Source organism: Lepus europaeus, chromosome 5, assembly GCF_033115175.1.
Source record: "Lepus europaeus isolate LE1 chromosome 5, mLepTim1.pri, whole genome shotgun sequence".
NCBI classification, from domain to species: domain Eukaryota; kingdom Metazoa; phylum Chordata; class Mammalia; order Lagomorpha; family Leporidae; genus Lepus; species Lepus europaeus.
The window spans coordinates 1,373,338-1,397,578 of record NC_084831.1 but is presented as its reverse complement, the minus strand read 5'-3'; the positions used below and the strand labels follow the sequence as shown (position 1 = coordinate 1,397,578).

The following is a 24,241-nucleotide window of genomic DNA, read 5'->3' as shown; positions in this document are numbered from 1 at the left end:
CCCGGTGAGGCCCGGCCGAGGCCGGGGCTCACGTTTCGGCACCACGTCCCCAAGCCCTGGGGTCTGTGGGTCTCCAGCCACATCCTCACCTGCTCCCTCCACGGAAAACACCTGTGATGAACCCCAACCAACACGTGCCCTGGGCCCCGGGTGCTGAGCCGACACAGCCGGGCCGTGCAGGCGGCCCGGGGCTCGTCACGGCCACCGCTGTGGGACTCTCGGGACTCTCGGGGTGTGTGACGTGGCTCTCCCTGGCTGCAGGGCTGCCCCCCCCCCGGGTCCTCAGCTCACTGCGGGAGGCCCCGGGGCGCTGTCACCAGAGGCATTTGGCTCTGGCCAGACCAGCAGGACAGGCCACAGTCCTAACACCCACGTAATCACTCCACAGATGATCACCATTATCAATCCACGCCCATGTCTGGACAATGGGAAGCCGGGCTCTGACCTGTAGCATTTCGCACGTGGTAATAACGGGGAGAGATTTATGGGCCCCTTCCCTCTGCCGGCCCTGCGACTTGATTAGCTCTATTTATTTTTGGCTCGGCGCTAAGCCTCTGCCCTCGCGACCCCTCGCCCGGGGCTGGCTGGCGTGGCTGCGTCTCCCCGAGTCTCCGTCCCACAGATGCAATTTCCCGATTTATTTATCTTGGGGACAGGGAGGGAGGGAGGGAGGGAGGGAGGGGGAAGAGGAGAGAAAATAAAAACCAGGAGAGAAAATGGTCACTTCCTTTTGTCGGCGCCCCCACGGCAGGTGCCCGGCGTCAGCACCTGCTTCCCTCCGAGAGGGGAACAGGCTCAGGTGACAAAGGAGCGGCCGGGCAGTGTTTCCCCTGCTCCCATCACCAAAGAGATTGAATCAAAATTCCTCGGGCTGATACCATCTCCCCGGTGGACTGCACTCTTGTTAACGGATAAATCCAAGCCCTCCAGAAAGGCAAAGAATAAATTTAAGCCTTTTGCCAAATGTCTATCCTATTGGATTTTGATAAGACGGCCATTGAGCCTTGATAACGTCTCCCATCCATTTTCCGTGTGCCCTTAACACGGCTCTTTATGCGTCCCCAAAGCCTCTTCCCCCGGCCTTTTTATTACGGGCTCTGGCGCGCTCTCCAGGGAGCCGCGCGCCCGGTGATGGATGGACACGCGCTCGATTATCTCCCGCAGAGGCCGGCTCCCAGGCACCCAGCTTCCCCTCTAAGTAAACGGAGACTAAATAGAGTCGCGCGGGGCGGTCCCAGCCCCTCCACCCACCCCGCCGCCGCCCAAGCCCCTTGCGGAGATGCGCCCTGGGCGCACCGAGAAAGGAGGAGGTTGTAGGCACAGCACGAGCCACCTGCAGAGCCGGCTCCGGCTGGGTTGGGGACTGGGGAGGGGACATGGGGCATGGGAGGGAGGGGTGTGGGACGAGGAGGGTACTCTGGGCCGGGCAGTGGTTCCGCCCCTTCTAGGCGGGGTCAAGTCCGGGGTCAAGTCCTGGCCAGGTGCAGCACAGCCTTTGCAGAGGCAGCTTCGGTGCTGCGCAGGCCCCAGTGCACCTGGTTTGAATCCTCCAGGGCGGGCCCCTCCAGCAGCCGTCTCCTGAATGCTTAGAATGTAGGGGCGACTGCCCCCAAGTGACCGCCGCTGCTGGTGTCCCCGGGAACCCACAGCCCGAGCCAATGGTCAGTGTGTTAGGTCGGCGCACCTTTCCCTACCGAGAGTAGGGCAGGGAAGAGAATGCTGTAGGAAACGGACCGAGGAGGGCTCAGGGACCCCAGCACCACCCCGGCCGCCGCGATGCTTCCCGCCGCGTGCCTGCCTTTGGGGACAAAACCACAAAAGTGCTCGTTCCCGTGCAGGGAGTCTGCCTGAACGACCTAGCAGAGGCGCTGTGATCCGCTTTGTCCACAGCTGTCCCCAGCCGGAGCTGTAATTCCAAGGCGGGGGACACCCGGAGGCCCGGCCCCTCCGCGCTTGCCCACGGTCAGCTGCAGCCTGGGGACTCCGGTCCCCTTCTCTCCAACACCCCCCACCAGGTTTAGGTTTGGGGCTTCTTTTTGTTCTGTTTTGAGGGCCACGGAGACAGATCAGAGGGAGATCGCCCACCTGCTGGTTCACTCCCCAAATGCCTGCAACAGCAGGGCTGGGTGGGGCTGGAAGCCAGGAGCCAGGAGCACAATTCAGGTCTCACATGCGGGCAGGACCCAGGTACCTGAGCCACCGCTGCTGCCTCCCAAGGAAGCGGCGTCGGGTTGGACCCAGGTACCCGGATGTGGGATGCTGGCGAGTTAACAGCTGAGCCGACCTTGGACAAACCCTGGAGCCCCCCAGGGCAGGTCACGTCCAGGTTCGAGGGGAGGCTGGAAAGACCCCCGAACACGTGGACTCTGAGGGGCCCTGGGCAGCTCTGTGCCTCCCTTCGCTGGGGCCAGTCGGGCAGTGGGAGGGAGGGAGGAGGCGGGCGGCATCCGGCTGCCTGTCCCCTCCCTGGCACCTGACGCCCTGGCTGCCGTGGGGCCCAGTCTCCCGGCTCTGCTCTGGTTCTGTTGCAGGCAGAACACAGACCCCTCCGCCTGATCCGGCACTGCCCACGGCCACACAGGGGCAGCTGCAGGGGCCCCCAGCACCGCACGTCCACCTGTGAGCACCCCCCAGGTGACAAGAAGTGCCAGTCAGAGGCGTGAGCGGTGGCCGCTCTGTCGCTGCCCTGTTTTATCCAGCATTTGCCTCCTCATGGCCCTTCAAACGTGGACTTGACCTTCTGACCCTCTGCCTGACCTTTGTGTCTGGGCTGGACACCCTGCCCATCCCAGCAGGCACCCCCCCCAAACCTCCCACCAAGCCACCTCCACGGCGAGTGCCCACGGCCAGGCCCATCTCCATCGTGGGAAGGAAAGATTTCCCACGCCTGTGAGTTTTGCGCTTGGAAGTGGCGTGGGGCGCAGAGAAGCCTCCCCCGTCTCGTCACCCTGCACCCTTTAGGAAAACACGAACTCATTCAAGGCGGCAGAAAAGCACGAAAGAATTCCCTGGGAACCGGTGCCGGGGCAGGAAGGGGGCCTGGGCTGCCTGGGGCCAGTGGGCACGGACCCCATCCCCAGGCAGGAGTCCCAGGGGGCCAGACGTAGACAGGAGTGACCAGGAGGAACGAGTTCACTGGGTGGCCATGGCCCCTGCCAGGGGTCACGATGGGGGCCGACGACGTCTCGCACAGCAACAACTTCCCCCATATCAGCCTGAAGGCCCCATCCCCCGTGCACAGCCCTGCCCAGGCCAGGCCCCATCCCCCGTGCACAGCCCTGCCTCCAGCAGAGGTGGTTCCGAGCACGTGGCCCTCCCGGGGCCTGCCGTCCCCACGCGTGTGGTTCTCCTGTGCTCAGACACCGGGCCTGCTCCGTGGGGCACGCTCCCCGCTTGCTCAACCAGACCAAGTCCGCGGCGCCCGGGCGCTGACCTCACCCCAGCACCCGAAGCCCCGAGAAGGCGCCGGAGGAGCTCCCCTACCTTCCTGATGCAGCTCTCCTGGGGCGACGTCTCCGCCCCCACCTCCGCCTCCGCCTCCACCAGCATTTGCTGCAAAGCAAGAGAGGGGGCGTTAGTGCCGGACAGCGCGGGCGGGCGGCCGCGGCCACGGCCACAGCCGGGCCTCCACGCGCCCACGGCCCCGGTTCCCAGAGGACTCAGCCCCTCCCTCTGCCACGTGTCCTCCCTCACCCGCCAGACGTGAGCATCCCTGGAGGGGTGAGTGAGGGGCTCTGGTCTAGCCTGGGAGACTCGGGGTCCCAGGAGAGCCAGCCCCGGGGGTGGGGGAGAGCGGGCAGGGGACCCCAGTGCCGCCCCTCCCCACGGAGGCTCCGCCCATCCCTGCAGTGCCCTCATCTCTGTTGAGCCACATCCCACGTCCTGGAGCGGAGGCTTCTGGCTTTGGGGGAGACACTGGTGTGAAGGCAGGAAGCTGGGGTGCCCAGTGTCGCCCAAGTGCGGGGGGCGGGGGTCTAAGAAGACCCCCCCCCCCGCCAGGGCTCGGGAGCTCAGGCCCGTCCTTCCACTCGGGGACAGCAGCTGGGACTGCTGGGTTTGGAGCTCTCCTTGGCCCTGCCTGGGTTCAGCAGCAAGTTCCCCGGAGTCGGCTCCAGAAGACACCAGGCTCCGCTCCTGGGGGAGCCATTCCAATGGCTGCCCGAGCCCCCCCCCACGCTGAGCAAACTCGCAAATCAGCGGTGGACGTGGGGCTTCCCCTTCCGACGGGCAGTGCAAAGCGTGGCCTTGGGTGCCTGCCTTGTCACCCCGACCCCCCGGGAGCGGGAGCCAACACGCGAGAGAGAACTCGGGGGACGCGTCAAGCCCGGGGCGCCCGCCCCCGCCCGCCCAGCCAGGCTTCCAACGGGGCCGGCTGTGACGACGAGCCGTGTGTCCACGTCTGATTCTGCGGATTTTGTGTCTTTTAATAGATTCTGGAATTGGGGTTTGGAGGGCAGCCTCGAGGGAAGAGAGAGACGGAACAGAAAGAGAGTGCGAGAGGGACGTGGAGATGCCCAGGTCAGGAGACGCCAGCCCTGCCCTGGACCTGGGGCTGGATCTCCCCTCTAGTCCGTCTGCGGTTTCCTGTGGAATCCAGGAGGGACGGAGCATGTGGCCCGGGCACTGGCCTCCAGCAGGGACGGAGACCCTGGCACCCCTGAGCCGGCCGAGGCAGCCCTGCCGGCTTTCCCAGGGGGTGGATCGGTCAGGAGGAGAAAGACGGGGCTGTGTTTCCCTGAGGTGCACCTGCAGGGGAGCAGCCCCCAGGAAGTCGGCCCCTCCTTTACGCCGGCTGCCTCGCACCTGCTCTGTCATGGTGACCGAGGCTCAGACAGGAGCTGCTGGGGGAGGCGGGCGCCGCAGGGGCACTCGGGCCATGCATCTCCTCACAGCCGTGTGCACCGGCAAGGAGGCCTGAGCCACAACGGCCGGCCGGACGCCTCTCAGTCGCCCACCCCTGCTGGGGGCTCTGCGGACACACCTGCACAGACATGGCTGCTTTGTGGGGGCTGAGCCCGGGCGGACGCATCACCTGCACCATGCGGCCCTGGGCTCCAACACACCCCAGGGCACTGTGTGCTGACAGCCACGGCAGCGCCCGCCACGGGAAGAGGAAGGACACTGGCTGAGGTGTGCGGATGCCACAGCGCCCAGGGCCGCTGCTGGCGGGTTCCTCCTGGTTCTGAGGCCCGGTCACCCGCCCCAGCTGTCCCCACCTCTTCAGGAGGCCTGGGACAAAGCCCAGGGGTGGCCATCTGACCACAGAGCAGTAGCGGCTCCTCTCCCCGTGCTCAGAAGGCAGCAGGAGCATCCGTGGGCAGCCAGTCGGCCCTGTCCCGTCTCTCCGCCGCCCCTTAACTGAGCTGGCCGCTCCCCAGGCCTGGCTGTGTACCAGGGTCCTGGGGGTCTGGGCGCCCAGGGCCGCAGCCCTGAGTCGTGGGCTTGGAGTGGGTGAACGGGCTGGGGCCTCCCTGGGGCTTGGCCGGCTGCTGCGGCCAGTTCACTCCCTCCCTGGGCGAGTCCCCTGTGCTGTGCAGGCCCCGGCCGTGGCCCCAGCGGCTCTCGGAGCTCATCTCGGATGCAGGGTCGGGGCAGCGAAAGGGATGTCCAGACCCCACCGCCCTCACCGTCCAATGCTCAGAGCAGGAAGGCCCGGCCAGCGCAGGTGGACAGCGCACGTGGGCAGCGGCCTTGGCTCGGGCTCCTTGGGTCTCCTTAGGGACACTCGGGGTTGGCGGCCGGGGCTGAGCAGGGCGGGACCCCCCCGAGGCACAGCCGCTCGGGCAGAGGCTGTTCCGTCACAGATGCCGCCAGGGGTGTGGGCGCCAGGCCCAGCTGCCCGCTGCTCCCCCAGGAGGAAGCAGGAGCCGGGGGCCTTTGATGAAAAGAGGCGTCCTTTCTCCACCGCCCGCCCGCCCCCTCGGAGACGCCCACCTTGGCAGGTCCGGGCGTCGGCAGCGCGGCCTCCTCCTCACCCGCCGCTGACCTCGTGCGGTGGGGCCGCCGGACGCCCGCCCGGAGTCTCTGATCCTTGGCTTCCCCCGCCGGCCCTGCCGCTTCGCTGAAAACCCTCTTTATGTTGCCAGCTGAGCCGCGGCACACGCACGGCTGGCTCGGGAGGGCTGGCAGCCGCCGCCGGGCTCTGGGCCTCACCGCCGCGCCCCGGCAGAAGTATTAGGTGTGTTTTGATTCGGCGTCTTTGCCAAAAAGGCGAGGTTTGACCTCCGGCATTTAGCTCCTCTCGCGGTGTGAGTGCCAGGACTCAGCTAAGTGGGGTTGGCCAAAACAGCTTTTTTGACTCTTAAAATAAATACCCTCTGTTCTCCAGAAAGCCAGCAAGGAGCCGACAACACGCACACAGCCCGGGGGTCCCGGCCGCCCCCCCAGGAGGGGACTTGCCGTGCGGCGTCGCAAATGGATCCCAGCAGGCTGCTGTGAACGCGTCTGAAAACAGGAGGTAGCCGGGCCTCCGCCCAGCCCGGGGCTGCCACGGAAGCACAGGAGGACGCGGCTGGTGTGGCAGGAGGGTCCCGGCCCCCCGGGGCCCCGGGCTCTTGCCCTGGGCGCTGGAGCCCGGGGCTTCTCCCTAGGGTCCGTCTCCTGCTTGCCCGGTTCTGGGGTGGTCTGGCTGGATCTGGAACTCGCCAAGAGCTCATTCCAAGGCCTCATCTTGTGGGAGGGAGGAAGGTTGTGGTGGGGAGAGGGGTCGGGGCACTCAGGCTGTGATGCGGACCCCCACCCACCCAGCATCCTGTCCTGGCTCCAAGCCTCACTCTGCTGCCCCTGGAGACCGTGGCGCCCAGGGTTCGTCCAGACCCGCAGCCGCAGCAGGAGACGGTCCGGGCTCAGCGGCGCTGGCTGCCACACAGCCTGTCAATCATCAGACCAGCGCACTCGGATTGGGGCTCCAGGGCGGATGGCTGGGACTCCCCAGGCCCCCGAGCCGCCGCTTCCAACTCATTCTGGGAGGGGTGCTCCTCCCCACCACATTTCCTCCTTTTCTGGGAAGAGGGATTTTTTTTTTTTTTTAAATAAAGAAGCAGCTGATTTATCTATTTGAAAAGCAGAGTGACAGGCCGGCGCCGCGGCTCACTAGGCTAATCCTCCACCTTGCGGCGCCGGCACACTGGGTTCTAGTCCCGGTCAGGGCACCAATCCTGTCCCGGTTGCCCCTCTTCCAGGCCAGCTCTCTGCTGTGGCCAGGGAGTGCAGTGGAGGATGACCCAAGTGCTTGGGCCCTGCACCCCATGGGAGACCAGGAGAAGCACCTGGCTCCTGCCATCGGATCAGCGCGGTGCGCCGGCTGCAGCACGCCTACCACGGTGGCCATTGGAGGGTGAACTAACGGCAAAAGGAAGACCTTTCTCTCTGTCTCCCTCTCACTGTCCACTCTGCCTGTCAAAAAAAAAAAAATAACTTAAAAAAATAAAAAAAGAAAAGAAAAGCAGAGTGACAGAGAAAGAAGAGAATCTTCCATCTGCTGGTTCACTCCCCAATGGCCAGGGCTGGGCCGGGCGAAGCCAAGAGCCAGGGACTCCATCCGGGTCTCCATCCGAACATGGGTGCAGGGGTCCCAGGACTGGAGCATCTTCGGCTGCCTTCCCAAGTGCATTAGCAGGGAGCTGGATGGGAAGCGGAGCAGCCGGGACTGGTGCCCAGCTGGGCGCCTGGGTCACAGGTGCTGGCCACAGCACCGCCCCGGAGACGGAATCTTTCCAGAACAACCCTCAGCTTCCCGGCACAAACTGCACGACGGACGACGGCAATCGTGGCGGTGACAGCCATGAAGCCAGCTGCCGGCCTCCTCCTGGGGGTGCTCGGTGTGGGGGTGGGGGTGGGGCTGTCCTGGGCACCTGGGGTCCAGTTCCCCTTCACTTCTCACGGGAGCCCTGGAGGAGGCCTGAGCTGTGAGCGCGGCCGCTCTGTGGACAGGACACGGAAGCCGGGGACCGGGAGCCTCAGCAAGGGGCAACAGCTGGGGGGAGGGGCTCAGGCTGCCCCCTGGGTCGTGGGCTCTGGAGGGCCGGGCGTGGTCAGGGGAGCACAGGAGGAGGAAGCTTCGCCCCGCAGCTCTGGCCAGGACACCCCGGGGGAAGGGGCCTCCCCAGGGCTGGCCTCGCTGCTCAGAGCTGGGTGGCGTCCTCACTGGCAGCCCCGGCGGGAACCCTGGCAGGCGTGGAGTCACCGGCCAGCCCGGCTCTGGCTCCCAGAGCAAAGCCCGGGCTCCAGCCGTGTTGACACAAACACTGGCGCTCCAAGCTGGGCGTGGGGCAAAATTTATTTATTTTTTGCATTAACAAAATCGGCTTGGCCATGTTCAAGCAGAAACGATTTTTGTAAGTGCCTTGGACGCTGTTTTTAGCTTTTATGACTAAACAGATCCTTCTCAGTTCCTTCTAGAGAGATTTGTCCAGCGAACAAGGACCGTCCACTGCCCGGGGACACGTGGGCAGGCCAGCTCCTGCTCCGAGCCCCCAGCTCCCAGCTCCCAGTGGCAGGCGACGCACGGGGGCCCCGTGCCGGGGATGGCGAGAGCCCGCCCTCCACACCTGCTGGGCCGAGAGACCCCCACGACGGGACCGAGCTCCAGGCCTCCAGGGCAGGGCCTTCTGCCGTGTCCTGGCCTCCAGGCCCACGGTGGGGGGGGCAGGTTCCCGCCGAACCATGTGCTGGGCGATTCCTCTGAGCGCACAGCAGCCACTGGCCTGGCCTGGCCTCCCCGGCCGGCTGTGCCTGCGGGCACAGAATCTGGGCACAGCCGCCCGCTCTCCACGGCCCGAGTACACCGTGTGCCCTGGCAGCTGCCCTGGCGCCCGCACCTTCCCCGTCCACCGTCTCCCGGCCCCTGGGCGGTCACCGAGCATCTTCTGTCGTCTACACTGCCCTTCCTTCCGTCTACACTGCCCCACGAAAGGGCCTCGGGCCATTCAGGAAGCCCCTGACCCATTCTGCTCCAGAGTGGATTGGCTCCTCCCCCACACAGACACCGAGCCGGAGGGGAGGCTGGGAGGAGGACACGGCAGCAGAGCAGCCTCCGTGTGGCCAGAGGTGGACAGAGCACCCAGAGGGTGGCGGAGGCCTGGGGGACCCTGCGGCCACATCTGTGAATCCAGGCTGGGGGGGCTGACTGGTGTGGGCCAGTGGGAGGGGTCTGCCGGGGGCGGGGCTCACGCGCACGCAGTCCCCCTCCTAGTCCTGGCCCCGCGTCCGCTCCAGGAGCAGGTGGACATGGCCGTTCCCCCTCCGAGCGCCTTGGTGCACCACAGTGGGGCCTGGGCCCGGCTCCCAACAGCCGAGCTGGCGGCTGCCACGGGACAAAGGGCCACAACGAAGGCAGAGAGCTGAGGCCAGGGCGTGCCGGGGCCACGCGGGGCACTTGGCACGGAAAGCACGGGGCAGCCTCCCTGCAGGCAGCGTCCCCGCACGCCCTGGGGACGCCCCCACCCCAGGGTCTGAGCTGAGGCTGTGGCCCCTGGAAAGACCGAGGTGCGAGCAGCAGCCCCTACCCCGGGGGAGACGGAAGCGGGGCCAGTGTGGACCGGTCCTGGCCTCTGACCCCAGGTCAGGGCATCCTCCGGAGCAGGGTTCCCATGGCAACGCCACATCGCCGGAAACACAGACAATGCCGCAGCCAGGTGCCCCCGCCCCCTCCCAGCCGCAGGCCGCCCCCGCCCCTGCCCGCTGCGCACACCCCCTCACCACCTTGGCCTGGACTCGGCGGTCAGACCACGCCTCGGAGCTGCCCGGCGGTTTCCAGGGCCTCGGGCTCTGCTTCCAGGGCTGTGGCAGACACGCAGGCCCGGGGAGCCCCCGGCCCCGGCCTCACGTTGCCCGTGCCTCTGCCTCACGGGGACAGGGAGGGTGTGGGCTGGCTGCCCTGGGGCTGCAGCCACCGGGGGGTATTCCCGCTGGACCCCCACCGCCCCAGCCACCCCCACAGGGCAGGAGAGGTTGCCGACCCCAGGGGCGCCTTGAACGCCCTCCCAGGAAGACACGCGGCGCCCCCTCCCCAGATGAGGTGGGCAGCCCAGGACCTCAGATGCGGGTCCACCCTTTCTCGATGGGGCAGGGGGCTCTGCTCCCAGCTGGGACCCCAGCCCAGGGATTAGAGCCGGGCAGGCTTCCTGGCACACGTCCCCCCCGCGGTGTGTGTTCTGGGGGGCTCTTCTGGGGCTCCCACTGGGTCCCTGGGTGGAGCTGAGCTGGGGGGGACACCTCTGACGCTGAGTGCACCTGCTGATGGGGGGGGGGCAGCGAGGCAGGGACTGGGCCGGGGAAGGGGCTCTGCAGGCCCCGCCCCCGCCCAGGTGTCCAGCTTCGGGCCTGCTCTTGTCAGCCGGCTCCCTGCTCCTGCTCTCGGAAGACAGATGTCCCCTGAGGAGGGCACTGGGAGGGATGTGGGGGCTCCGTGGGGTGTGGCAGCAGGAAGGGAAGCCCCCAGTGGCAGTGCTAGGACTTGGGCCAGGGAGACCCCAGCAGAGCTTCTGCCCCGAGCCTGGTCCCTGAGCCTCCCCCCAGCGTTCGGGGCAGAGCTGGGGGGAGTCTGGAGGCCGTGCGGGGGCTGGGGAGGGGCTCGGCAGGCCTTGTCCAGGGACCCCCAGCCCGCTCTGCGCGGGGAACTTGGTGCTGGAGGTCAGGGATTCAGGCGACCTCAGCCACGACGCCCGGCTGCTCGCGACCCCTCCTTGCAAGAAGGGAACTCTCTGGCCCTCTCTGGTCACCCCGGGGGACAGGAGGCCTCGAGGTCCCCCAGAAAAAGACCTCCAGGGAGGTGGGGCCCCCAAGTGCAAACCCAGCACAGCACTCAGGCCCCAGCCGCCAGGGTCTCTCCGGACACTGGCCCCGCCTCTGGCCCGGTGAGGGGGGCTGGACTCGGCCACTCACAGCAGGAGCCAGGCCCGGCTGACCACAGCCCCCGGCAGAGCACAGAAGAGCCGGGGCCCCGGGCTGTGCCCGGCCGGCAGGCGCATGCTCACTCCGAGGGGCCCCTGGACAGGGCCCTGACGGATCCCGCAAGGCTCTCCCATAAACCAGTCCCGAGGGACACTGGGTGCCAGGGGCGTGGCTAACGCCTGCCACCCAGGACGAGAGGCACACGAAGACCGTGGCTGCCACCTATGCCCCGCCCCCGACTCCAGGACTGTCACTCACCCTCTTACCATCACGATTATCACTGACTGTGGTCACCCTGGACACGTGTGCAGGACACCGTGTGTGGTGCACATGTGGTCACCCTGGACACACATGCAGGATGCTGTGTGTGGTGCACATGTGGTCACACTGGACACGTGTGCAGGACACCGTGTGTGGTGCACATGTGGTCACCCTGGACACGTGTGCAGGACACCGTGTGTGGTGCACATGTGGTCACCCTGGACACGTGTGCAGGACACCGTGTGTGGTGCACATGTGGTCACCCTGGACACGTGTGCAGGACACCGTGTGTGGTGCACATGTGGTCACCCTGGACACGTGTGCAGGACGCCGTGTGTGGTGCATGTGTGTTCACACTGGACGCGTGTGCAGGACACCGTGTGTGGTGCACATGTGGTCACACTGGACACGTGTGCAGGATGCCGTGTGTGGTGCACGTGTGGTCACACTGGTCGCGTGTGCAGGGCGTTATGTGTGGTGCACACGTGATCACACTGGACACGTGTGCAGGACACCATGTGTGGTGCACATGTGGTCACACTGGACACGTGTGCAGGACACCGTGTGTGGTGCACATGTGGTCACCCTGGACACACATGCAGGATACCATGTGTGGTGCACATGTGGTCACCCTGGACACGTGTGCAGGACACCGTGTGTGGTGCATGTGTGGTCACACTGGTCACGTGTGCAGGACATCATGTGTGGTGCACACGTGATCACACGCTGGACGCATGTGCAGGACGCTGTGTGTGGTGCACGTGTGTCACACTGGACATGTGTGCAGGACGCTGTGTGTGGTGCACGTGTGTCACACTGGACACGTGTGCAGGACGCTGTGTGCGGTGCACGTGTGTCACACTGGACACGTGTGCAGGACGTCATGTGTGGTGCACATGTGGTCACACTGGTCACGTGTGCAGGACACCGTGTATGGTGCACATGTGGTCACACTGGACACGTGTGCTGGATGCCGTGTATGGTGCACATATGGTCACCCTGGACACGTGTGCAGGACGCCGTGTGTGGTGCATGTGTGGTCACCCTGGACATGTGTGCAGGACACCGTGTGTGGGGCATGTGTGGTCACACTGGTCACGTGTGCAGGATGTCGTGTATGGTGCACATGTGGTCACACTGGACACGTGTGGAGGATGCCGTGTGTGGTGCACGTGTGTCACACTGGACATGTGTGCAGGACGTGTGCCTGGTGAGCGCGTCACAGACGCGGCGGTAGATTGGTGGCTGCAGGTTTCCTCTGTTTATTGGAGACGAGCGCGCCCGTCTCTGGTCCACCAGGAGGCCGCTGCCGGCTCAGGACCCTCCCCAGTCTGGGCACTGGTGCTGACCCTGCGTCACCGTGAGGCAGGAGGGGCCGTCGGCCTCTTGCGCGTGGCGGGGGTGAGAGTGAGCTGCCCCCAGCCCCAGCCCCCAGGACGGGGCCCCTCTGACTGGGCTGGGGGCGGCTGGGGGTCCACAGGCACCGCCCACAGTGCCTGCCAGGCTCGGTTTTCCTTTCCTGCGGCAGGAGGCCGGGGAGCGTGGCACAGGAACGCAGCAGCCCCCCCGCCGCGGCTGCCGGCGCCGTCCCACACGGGCATCGGCTCGGCCAGGCTCCCCAGACTCTGGCTTTCGGCGCCGGCAGCTTTCACGCCCAGGATGCCGGGGGAGTGACCATGTCCACCCCCATGGCAGCGGAGGGACAGTCACAGCGCAGCCAGCTGCCAGCTGCGCCCTCGGTGCCTTGACGAGCCAATCAGCATGACCTTTGCCCCCTGGGGCTCAGAGAGGCTGCGCGACTTGTCCAACGCCACACAGCCAGGAAGCGGCAGAGCTGGGTTCTGACCCCGGCCCGAGACCCCCAGTGAGCCGGTCTGGTTCCCCTGCAGCCGTCGGGGAGGGCAGGAGGGAGACATGAGGAGGGGTCTGGCTTTGCCTCCCAGGAGGAAACACGAGACCCCTGTGCGTGGGGACTGTGGGGGGCCGAGAGCCGCACCGTGCATTCCTCGGACGGGACCCAGCTGCACACACAGCTGTGCCGAGGAATCCCGCCTGATCCCTGTGGAGCCCCCGGCTGAGCCGGGGTGGGGGTGGGGGGCAGGGCTGAACCAGCAGGGCCTGGCTCCCAGGCACGCCCGGAGGGTCCCCCTCCCACACCGCTCAGCCGTGCCGAGTCCAGCGGCGAGCAGGTGCGCGAGTTCTGTGGGACACGCTTGGCCGTGGCTGCCCCACCTCGAGGCTGCGGGGGACTCCCGGCCCCCCTCCCTCTCGTGCCCGGGCACAGCTGGCAGAGGCTGCAGGATCAGGGTAGAGAAGCCGGGCCCAAGGCTGCCTCCCACCGCCCTGGGTCCCAGCGACGCCCTCGGGACCTCGACGCTGGGGCCGAGCACACCCCAGCCTGGTGTGGGTGCAAGTCCAGCGCCGACGAGAGCGCCGACAGCGGAGAGACCACGAGCAAGACCCGGCAGCAGGGCCCGGCCCGCCTGCCCGTTGCTTTTGCAACAAAACTCGGTTGTGCCGTCCCTGAGGATGTCACCGCCCCTTCTGGGGACTCAGAGACCCGGACCTCCCGGAGGCGCACGGCCGCCGTCACAGCAGCCGCACGTCCCGCAGGTGACAGCCCCTGGCCTGCTTGGGGGTGGCCGGGGAGCTGAGCACAGCTCCCTGTCAAAGAGGATGGGACAGGACCGCAGGTGGCTGGACGAGGAGCCGTCACCCTGGCCGGGGCAGACACGGCGTCTCCCACGGGCGGGCAGAGATGGGATCGCGGCTCGGGTGGCCAGGCCAGCTGGGAGCTGCGGAGTGGGGCCAGGCCTCCCTGGCCATCCGCGGGAATGAGGGCCTCCAAGAGCCACAGAGGCTGAGTTGGCGCCGTCCTTTGCCCACTCTGGACACGGTGCCCACGGCACTCACAACCCCAGAGTGGCAGGAGCGGCCCACGCCGCCGAGCAGTCTCTGACGGGCAGACGTGGGTGGCAGCAGGGCGGCGGGTGGGGCTGCCGGGGAGCCCTGATCCTGGCGGCAGCTGCCGAGCCTGGCCCAGCCCGGGCCTCCGCCGAGAGCTGCATTCCCAGCTGCAGCCGCCCACGAGGCCAAGCCGGCGTGAACGGCTCGGCTCGGCCTTCCGTGCTCCTTGTGTTTGTTTGCCGACAAGGAGAGACACAAACCGTCCACAGGAAACCTCGACGCCTTGCCTGGGCTTCCTGCCGAGCTGCGGGATTCTCGGGGGTGCGCGGCCGCCTGTGAGCTGGAGACAGGTCCCTGTCCCCGAGGTGTCTGGGTGGCCGGCACCGACTGAGCACTGGGCTCAGGTCCGAGGGGGCTCATCCTGGGGGAGGCGGGGGCTGGGGGCAGAGCACTGAGAATCCAGAAGGTTCTCCCGGGCACCCCGGCTTCGGCCACGAGATACTGATAGCCACGGGTCCGTCCCGGTCAAGACCCCCAGCTGGAGAGCTTGCTGGGTGCCCTGAGGCGTCCCCAGGGGATCCCGCACAGCGGGGCGGGGCGGCGGCGGCAGAAGCACCCAGGGCAAGGACCCAAAGCACGGGCTGTGTCCCATTTCCCTGACTTTAACCGCGGCAAGGGCAGGGGCCCTGGTCCAAGAGAGAGGGAGCCCCTCGCCTCCCACCTGCACCTCAGGGCCCAGCCGGGCTTCCCTGCCCCCCGCGCTGGCCTCGATCGCTGTCCACCTGCCCCCGAGGGAGGCGTGCACCTGCTCCGTCCTCCTGTTGCATAAGGAAGGAAGAGCCCCTTCGCCTCCGGCTGCCAGGGGCAGGCGGGACCTTTGCACAAGCGGCCTCAAAGTCGGGGCGCGCGATGTCTGCCTGGGACCCCGACCCACAGCAGGAGCTGGAGGGCGGCTCCGCGGCCGGCCCGGAGCTCTGTGGGGAAGGTGGGAGGGGGCACTGGAGCCCATGGTGCTGTCAGTTAACGTGACAAGGTCACCATCTGTCTGTGGGATGGATGAGACGAGTGACCCCTATTAGTGCTGAAGAGCGGGGCCCAGCGAGCCACGGTGCCCTCGGGGGAGGCCGGGGAGCCGGCGCAGGTGCCTGCGTAGCCACTGACCCTTCCGGGGATGCTCATCCACAGCGATGGCCCCGGCAGCGTGTCCTTGTCCCCAGGGAAGTGGCTCCTGGGAAGGGGGCCGGCCACCTGGCCCAGGACTGCAGGAAGCAGTAGACGCTGCCGGACGGCTGAGCCCCACCTTGGGCCTAGCAAACGTGCTAATTCACTCGCTCTTCCCAAAGATGGACCAAGAGAGCCGAGGGCTGTGGGCTGCGGCCCACGCGGGGTCTGAGCAGCGACGGCCCTGGGGGTGGGAGGGAGAGCGAGGGAGGAGACCTCGGCTCGCAGGGCTGGCCGTGAGGTGAGGCGTGGGGGTGGACAGGCCCCCTGCAGGCTCAGTAAGGCCCAGGAAGGCACGGCGGAGCTGGGTGGCCTCTGCATGGGGACAGAGCAGGGGACAGCGATGCCCTTCAGGCTGGACCAGGTGCCTGCCTGGGACTCCCCCCGCCGCGCCCCAGGACAGGCCCAGGGTCCCCTGCAGCCACAGGAAGCCAACGGTGCTACCCAGCCCACCCCCCAGAGCTGTGGCCTGTCCCGCCCCTGGCCCCCGCGGCACCTCCCCAGCGGGTCCCCTCCCACTAACACCCATGGCACACAGAAGAGGCGTGGAGCAGCACAGACCCTCGCTGGGTGGCACGGAGCCCTGACAGCCCCAGTGGTCGCCCTGGCGCACAAGGGGACGCCACAGAGGACCCCCGGCTTAGCAAACGGAGTCCGCGCGGCGGGGCCGGGGCGCAGGCTCGCCCTGCACGATGAAGCCGAGTGCCTTTGCTCCCTGGCCCCCCAGCCCCACCCTCAAGGAGACTGACAGCTGCACACACGTGTCTGTGACTGTTCTGCTTTGCGCCTGTCCGGCTTCCTTGCCCAGGGCAGCCTGGGGCCTGGACAGGTCCTCCCCAGGCTGTCATCTGGGGCTGTGGGGGCCCGAGGAGGACACTGGAACTGGGCAGCCTCGCCCCTGCGAGTCTGTGTGGACCGGAAGACCTTGCTCGCCCCAGGGGAGAACACAGGAGGGGGGAAAGCTTGGGGGCAGCAGAGCCCCCTGCGAAGGGAGCTCGGTGCAAGCCGGGTGCTGGAGCCGGCAGCGTGGAGGGGGCGGCTCAGTCACCGTGTATTTCTCCCAAGGACCTCAGATGAGCTAAAGCATGGGGCCAGGCAGATGGCGGAGCGGGAGCTATGAGCCCGGTCCAGCCCCTCAGTCTGGATTTTACCCCCTGGGGTCTGGCTTCCTTCCGGCATTGGCCTTGGGAGTGACTGGCGGCCCCGGCGCGGCCTCGTCCCCGCGCTCCGGGCCGCCGTGGTTCTGCCGCCTCGAGCTCCTCTGCTCGGCGGCCCCGCGCCCGCTGTGCCACGATCCTTTCACCCAATTTTCCAGCTGAGTTGAGCGAGGCCCGCGGGGTCAGGGGGCTTGCCCTGGGTCACTGGGCCCGACAGCCAAGCCCGTGGCCTCAGGACAAGGAAGCAGGGCTCCGGCTCCTGTCCCTAATCGCGCAGCCGAAGGCGCCTTCATAAATAATGGAAAAACAGGGCCGCGTTTTGCTTTGGAGGACAAACTCCCAGCAGGCCCCAGGGCAAGAGAGCGTGTGCACCGAGCCTCGGAGGCCAGCGGCGAGGTGGGGACTCAGCGGCGCGGCCAGCGGTGCCGGGGCTGAGGGCAGCAGCTGGCTCCTGCCACGACCCCGGTTTGGAGCAGGCGTCCAGCGGCGAACGGCGGAGCGCTCGTCACTGACAGTTATTAGCCTGTTATTAAGCGTCTGAATTGCCTCCTCCTAGCACCCCGCCCACCCTCAAAGAGCTCTGCGGACCGACATCCAACAATCCAATTAGCGAGCGTCGCCGTCCTCATGTAATTAGGACTTCCCGGCCTCGCTCCGTCCTGCTCTCGAAGGGAACGGGCGCTGGCCACTCAGAAGTGGTCGCCGATCAGCCCCGGGGTCCTCGCTCCGGCACGCCGGGGGCTCCAGGCGAACTCAGAGGCTTCCTCTCGCGGGCACGCTCCCCGCCAGGAAGGGGAAATATTTGTTTTTCTGACAAACGCGGAGGCCGAGTGCAGCGTGCTACTCAACGCGCCGAGCCCAATTCTGCGGAAAATCTCGAAATCCAGCTTCGGGTATTGATTGCAAGCTGGGTTTTTTTTTTTTTTAATCGGATGCCAAAAGGAACACGATGAGGAAAGACGCCTCGGGGCGCGGGGTCGCCCAGCCCAGCAGCTCCGTCTGAGCCTCCCGGCTACAGCCCCACGGCTGCCTCCGGGCCAGACGTTCGGGGGAGGAGCAGCCTGCAGGCTCCCGGGCAGGCTGTGGGCACAGGGCTCTTCCTCACAGCCCAGCCAGAGCGAAGGCAACGCCGGGATCCCAGGGACAAGGCCCCGCTGGGGGCCACGACGCTCCAGCCTGCCCCGAGCCCTTCTGTGGCCCCCCGGGAGCCCCCCGAATTCTCTGGTTTGTGAAAGGCACAAGGGTCCCGGAATGTGCGCGACTCTTAGCACCTCCTGGGCGGCTTCGGCTCTGGGCAGGAAGCTGGTTGCCGTTCAGGGCTGCCGGCCCCCAGCTCTAACTGTGGGCGTGGAGTTTCACCCACGGTCCCCAGACAGCTGCCCACCTGCTGGGCATGGCCAGCCCAGCCCCAGACCCTCCACCTCCCCTAGGTGAAGTCCAGTCCTGGAAGCTGCAGTGCCCACGGGCTCCAGGGGATCCCCTCGCCCCACGGATGCTTTGCTACAAGGGGGGACCCTGTGCGGGGCCGGGCGCCCTTGCCCTGTCTGTGCACGGCCCACACATCTGGCTGCCCCGGTGGCTCCGTCTCCAGGAGCTGTCCTGTGACCCGAGGCTTCTGGGGCGGACCACGCTTCCCGCTTGGGGCCGCGGAGCCAGATCCCAGCCCCGTCCAGCAGGACTCTCGTGTGTGGGTTTTTCCCATTCCGTGCCAAAATAAAGTCAGAATTCTCGGAGTCACAGAGCCTCACCCCTTATCTGATCTCCACTGCTTTCACGCCCCTGCGCGCCACACGCACACACACGCCTACACGCAACACACACGCACGGAGCGGGTCTCAGCCGTCTGTGCCAATGCCGGTTCCGGGAGGCAGGAAGCGGTGCCCACGGCTCCCACGCGCCGGACCTGTCCCCTGGAGGCAGCGGGGGAGCGGTCCCCACGGGCGCTCGGGAGAGGCGGGGCGGGGAGGGCCCCGAGCAGGCGGCTCAGAAACCTCTCTGAAATATTTGGGTTTGTCAAAATCCCAAACCACCGTTTGCCAGGCACTTTTCCCGCTAGTGTTTGAGCCCGCGGGTATTTTAAAGGAAATGGAATCCGTGTGTTTCTGATTTATTTATACTTAACTCATCAAAATGCTGTTTTAAAGAGCTATTCTGTGTCCAGAATGCCCCGTACGCCTTTCCTCCCCCTTCCAAACCAAAAGCTCATGTTTGGCCGAGCGTGCGTGACCTTGGCCGGCGCGTTCTCCGGCTTCTTCTGGAGTTCAAGTTCATGAAGTCCACACGGACCTGCACTGGAAGCCGGGTACACCCACCGCTGCCCCAGGAGGGACACAGCCAGCAGGGGCCACCCACCGCTGCTCGGGGGACGTCCCCAGGACAAGAGCCCCCAGAGCTGGGCTGTGCAGTGCCTCCCGCACGCAGCACAGACCTGGGCCAGCACAAGGTCACCTTGGACCAGAGCTGGCCCCCCACGCCGCGAGCACCCTCCCCCCACCAGCCACAGCCTCACTTCCCACAGGGGTCTCCGGTCTGGTCCTGCAGAGCCCACAGCATCTTTCTCGGGCCGTGGCCCTAACTCCCGGTCCTCAGCGTGCCCCTGGGGACTGCCTAATGCAGGTGGCCAGGTGAACACACGCGACTCTAATGCAGGTCGAAGCCAATTCAGACGGATACAATGTTTTCTCTAAGCAAAGAAGCAAGGAGCAGCCGCCGCGGCCCCCAGGGAGCCGGCGAGCAAGGGCAGGCGGGCGGGCGGCCGGGCGCCATCGGGAGCCGCACCGGCATAGGGGCCCTGGCAACACCGGGCTGACCTATAACACCGCAGCTCCGGCAAGACGCTTTTGGGTGTGATATTTACTCCTGGCTGCTTTCATGCAAGGGAGTTCAATTATGGATGTGATTGCTTTTTTGTGCACTCTATAAAATCCTTTCTCCTGCAGCATTTAATTGTGCTCTCTGGCAGATTTGGTATTCATGATGGCCCTGCTGTCCCCAGCCCCAAAGATAAACCATCCGCGGCGCAATAAATGTCCACTCTGATTATTGATGCTCTCGGGGAAATTGGTGATCTATCTGCAGGTCGGACAGACTGAGGGGTCGCTGCCTCGCCCTCACACAATAGCTTCCCGGGCACAGGAGGCCCTTGACGGGGCAATAGATTTCCCACCGTATTTCAGGTTTGCAAAACCAATGTCCATTCATCTTAATATTCGAAAAAGGAGGGAAGCCCTTTGACGGAGTGGGAGACCGCCTCGCCCGCGCGCCTGCACAGCCTCTCAAGGCGGGAGAGGCCCCGCGCCGAGTGACCCCGGCCCAGGAGCCGGGCTGGTGCCCCGCCCTGTGGCTCCATGCCCCACCCCGCGGCCCCGGGCCCCAGGCTGCCAGCTGCCAAGAACTTAGTCCCCGAGGCCGGGACACTCGGACACGGCCCAGGTCCCCACAGCTGAGGGACGTCCCTGTGAGTGGGAGCTTGGATGGGTTCGAGTCCAGCAAACAATTCTAACAGTGGCAAAGCCAGCCGGTAGCGTGAACGTGGTACTGCGTGCCCGCTGCGCCAGACTCTTCCGTTGGCAGGAACGAGCGAGTGCGGGAGCGTGGTGTGAGGCCGGCACACCTGTGTGCGTGTGTGTGGGGGGGGGTGACGGCGCCGAGCCCCCGATAGCCGGGACGAGGCTGGACTTCGGCTCGTCTGCGGTGGGCCAGGAGATAACAGGCGTCGTAAACCCAGGAAACATTTGCTCTCTGTGGAAATCGATAGCAGCTTGGCAATCAGCGCCGATTCCCGGTGCCGCGGTTAAGATGGCCGGGCCGGGCTCCCCTGATGCTTCCCCGGCCGTGGACAGAGAGGCCGGCCCGTGCTGGCTCCAACCTGGGCACTTCGCACACCCACGTGGGTAGGCGCATTCCTCAGCAAACAGGGCCGGGCCCAGGCTGGCTCCCGGGAGTTCCTGGCCAATCTGAGCGCCGCTCCGGCTGGTCCTGGCTCCTCCCATGAGCGGCTGCCCCCAGTGGCACATGGTTCACTCCCCTGGTGACTTGGGATGCTCAGTGCCACGAGCCCGGGATTCGCAGGTGAGAGTGTGGCGTCGGCCGTGGTGCTGGGGGCCGGAAGCGCCGTTCTCACCTGGCTGCACGGGCTCCGAGCAGGCCCTGCCCTGCCCCCCGGTTCTCAGCGCTTGTCCCCTGTCCGGCCTTCATTCCCTGGAAGCCTGGCCTGTGGCCTCTACTGGGCTTCAGGTGTGGAACCTGCCGGGCCCTGCCCACGGGACGGCGCAGGCACAGCCTAGGGCCCCGCTCCCCAGCTACTGTGCAGGGCAGGCTGCCCGTCCTCTCCGACACACCCACAGCATGAGGCTTTGGGGGTGGACGGGGCACTGCTATCTCCCAGGGCCGGGGCCTCCCAAGCAGGGGCAACAGCTGGGAGCAGCTGACCTCCTGGGGGGCCCTCCTCCTGGGGGGTCGGCTGGGTGGGCGGGAGGGAATCCACAGGCTTTCCCTCTCAGCCGGGCTATTTGTTTTGTTGGGGGATGGGTGGGGGGAACTTGAGCGGAGGGCCATGGCACCTGCTCTGAGGCTGGGCCCTGCGAGTGCACCTGCACCAGCCCCTCCACCCCTGTGCCCTCTGCCGCCAGCCAACATGGGGCCTGCAACTGCTGCAGGGGTGCCGCCCGGGCCTTGGGGGACAGGCCGCGGACAATGGCTTTGTGAGGCTCCCCGCACCCCGACCCTCGACTCCTGGGCTCCTGGTTTTCAAACCTTGAAGCTTTTGGGCACTTAGCATCCCAGGTAGGTCGCCAGGGGGAGTGTGCCGTGTGCCACCGGGGGGCCGTAGCTCTCGAGAGGGGCTGGGACCAGCTGGAGGGGCACTCAGATTGGCCACGGAACCCCCAGCCCCAGGAAGCCCCAGGAGTGGGCCGGGCTGTGTTTGCCGGAAGCTTCTTCCACACCAGCTTCTCCAGGCCAAACCCTGAGGGTGGCTCCGGGGTCCCGGGCCTCAGGTGGGAGGAATCCCTCACAGGAGTGCACGTGCGAATATGGGCTCTGCAGGTGGGCTCTGCGGGTGTGAGTGCAGGTGCAGTGCGTGTCTGTGTGCACACCCGTGTCTGTGTGCACGCGTGGACACAGCTCCTGCCTCTGCGTGTGTGTGTCTGGGACTCAGCCTGTGTGTCTCAGGTGCTCAGGCTCTGGGCAGCTCAAGGCTGGGCAGGAAGGGACGGGAGGAGACGGGCGCCACGCCGGGTGCGTGACCATTCCACATCGGAGGTGGGGCTTCCGAGGCTGACAGCCAGGCCGCCCTGTTTCACACCCCAGGGGGACACGGGGCTTCTACACCAGGCCCGCAGGACCAAGGTTTCCTGAAAGCGAGGCGCGCAGGCACCTCCCACCCCCACGCAGCATCCGGCTTGTGCCGAGAGTCTTGGATCACAGAGCGGCACATGGGCTCCGGCACCTGGAGGCTGGGGCCAGCCCCTGCCGTCCCGTCCCCTGAGAGCAGGTCAGCACCGGGCCCTGCTGGGATCGGAGCCCAAGACGGGAACGCGCTAAGACCGTGTTCTGCACCGGACGTCGGTGGTGGCCCGCTGGAACCCAGGGCCCAGCCCCCGCCCGAGCCGTCACCACCTCCACAGACCACCCTCCCCCCAGCTGTGCTAAGGGTTCGAGCCCCCCCCCCCCCGGGCCAGCCTGACTGCAGCCTGGGTGCCCCCCATGGCTGCTGCGCTGTGGTCACTCCGGGGCTGAGCAGGAGGCGCCCCCCGCCCGGCAGCTGGTCAGGGACCCCCACTCACCGATGGGGTGTCAGCAGCAGGTGGACGTCCCGCTGCCCCTGCCTCTGGCAGGCCTTGTGCTGGGCGCAGCAGGCCCCCCCCCCCCCCCCCGTCAGGAGCTATTCCCGTCCTGGATGTCTAGGGGCTGCCAGGGAATCGGGGAGGGGTCTCCCTGGAAGGCCACCCTCCCCTTTACATTTCAGGAGGAGGAGAACCAGGTGGGCGGCCGGATTCTGGACAAGTGGGGCCAGCAGTGCTGGGGTCTCGGCGCCTGCAGCGGATCCCGGCTTGCTCAGCCCAGCTGACAGGGTTCTGTGTGACCCGGTCCAAGGCCCACCGAGCTGAGTGGAGGCACAGACAGAGGTAGCTCGGGGCTGCCCTGGTCGGCCACACGGGTGGCAGAGATGAGGCTCTGCGGCGCTGGGACAGGCCCCCGACAGGAAGGGGCTGGGGGCGGGGAGGGGGCGGCTCCAGGGCTGCAGACACGTCGGGGGAGGGCAGTGCGGACAGAAAGACAGCGTGGGCTGAGCCGGGGAACGAGATGCTCCCGTCCCAGCTGCTGTGGGCACATCGCAAATGTCTGGGGTGGGGGGGCTGCGTCCATCCTGAGAGCCGTTCGGCTGTCCGAGCTTAGGTGGCCCACAGTTCCCAGAAGGGCCCACATCTGTGGCCGGGCGAGTGGCTCGGGGCCCTCACTCGGGAGGCAGCCGTGCTGCGGCTGGCCGAGATGGGGAGGCAGACACCCCGCTTAGCCGGACCCCCCAAGTCCGTTCAGCAGGCAGAGGGGCCGGCCCGGCCACCCCCTGCTCAGTCACTAACGGCCAGGGCGCTATCGGACCAGGATCTGCAGGGTGCCGGGCGGGGAGCGCCTTATCGCCTGATCCCCAAGGCTGCAGACAGACCTGGCTAATCATTAACCCAGCTTCTGCCTCCTCCCTCCCCAAGACGCGGCCCCGCCCCCGGGAGAGAGCGAGGAGCTGGCACGGCAGACAATGTGTGTCTTGTGTGAGTCACGCAGCGCCGTGGCCGGTCCATCTGGTTCTGGGCCCGCTGCCCTGACCCTCTTTAGCGCCGCTGGCTCTCGCCGCGCGGTGTGAAGCGCTCCCTTTCACTCGCTGACGCTCCGCAGATTGAGATGTCGGCCTCGTCCAACTGCAGCAAATTACCAATTTTTCTTTGGCTAATTGGAAATAAAAATGTTTGCCGAGGGAGCCGCTTGCCGGGGTGCGGTTTTCGGTTTCTGCGTTGAGAACGCATCCCGAGGCACCGCTCACCCTGGGGCGCGGGGCTGCCCCCACCCCCGGGGGCCCTCACAGCCTCAGACCAGCCCCGCCCCCGCCCCAGGCCAGGGAGGGGAGGGGACACGGGAGGGGACAGCCCCGGCGGCTCCCGCCTTCCGCCAGCACGGCGCAGGGCTGCTCCTCTCCAGGGGCAGGGAGGGTCCCTCGGCCTGGCTCTGTCTCCCCTCTGTTCCAGCATCGGAAAAGACCCTAGCCCCTCCCCGAGGGCAGAGGCACCTGCCAGCGTGGGGCCGTCACCTCTTCTCCGGGAAACAGAGGCCGAGGGAGCCGCAGCGAGGCCGAGGGCACCCTCCTGGAGGGGTGGGCAGCAGCTCAGGAGGCAGCGGCCCACAGCCTCCGGCCCGGCCCACCCACCCACCTGCGTGAGCGGTCCTGCCCCGTGCAGGGAGGGGGCCCCCACTCCTCCCAGCATGCCCCAGGCTGCTCAGGGCTCAGGGGCTGTGGGGGCGGCGTGGCAGAGTCGCCGTGCCCCCGCCCCTGCGCCGATCAAGCCTGCGACAGCCATGCCTAATAATTTTTCCTGCTGGTTTTTTTCCTTGATGTCTTCATGTGAATATGAAGCGGAATGAAAGGCTTTGGGGGACCCCCACGAGGGAGGAAAAGTAGGAACCAGGGAGGAAGAAAGAGAGTGCCGTGGGCTCCCCGCCGGGCGCCAGGCACCGCCTTTGCCGGCCACGCTGCCGCAGAGGCTTTGTCGGTGGAGAGGGCTCTTCCTCGCGGCCATGACAATGGCGTT

General features: G+C 66.7%; 1 protein-coding gene across 5 annotated transcripts in view; it reads right to left on the bottom strand.

Annotated features, from left to right (window-relative positions):
• Window positions 1–24,241, bottom strand: part of PRDM16 (PR/SET domain 16) — a 246,776-nt gene that overhangs the window by 119,659 nt on the left and 102,876 nt on the right. For 4 of the 5 annotated variants that reach the window (XM_062190314.1, XM_062190315.1, XM_062190316.1 and 1 more), the window contains exon 3: window positions 3,484–3,552. The exons of the other annotated variant lie outside the window; for it this stretch is intronic. In XM_062190314.1, coding sequence (XP_062046298.1) covers window positions 3,484–3,552 — 69 coding nt within the window. The remainder of the gene's footprint in view (window positions 1–3,483; window positions 3,553–24,241) is intronic. 5 annotated transcript variants of the gene reach the window in all.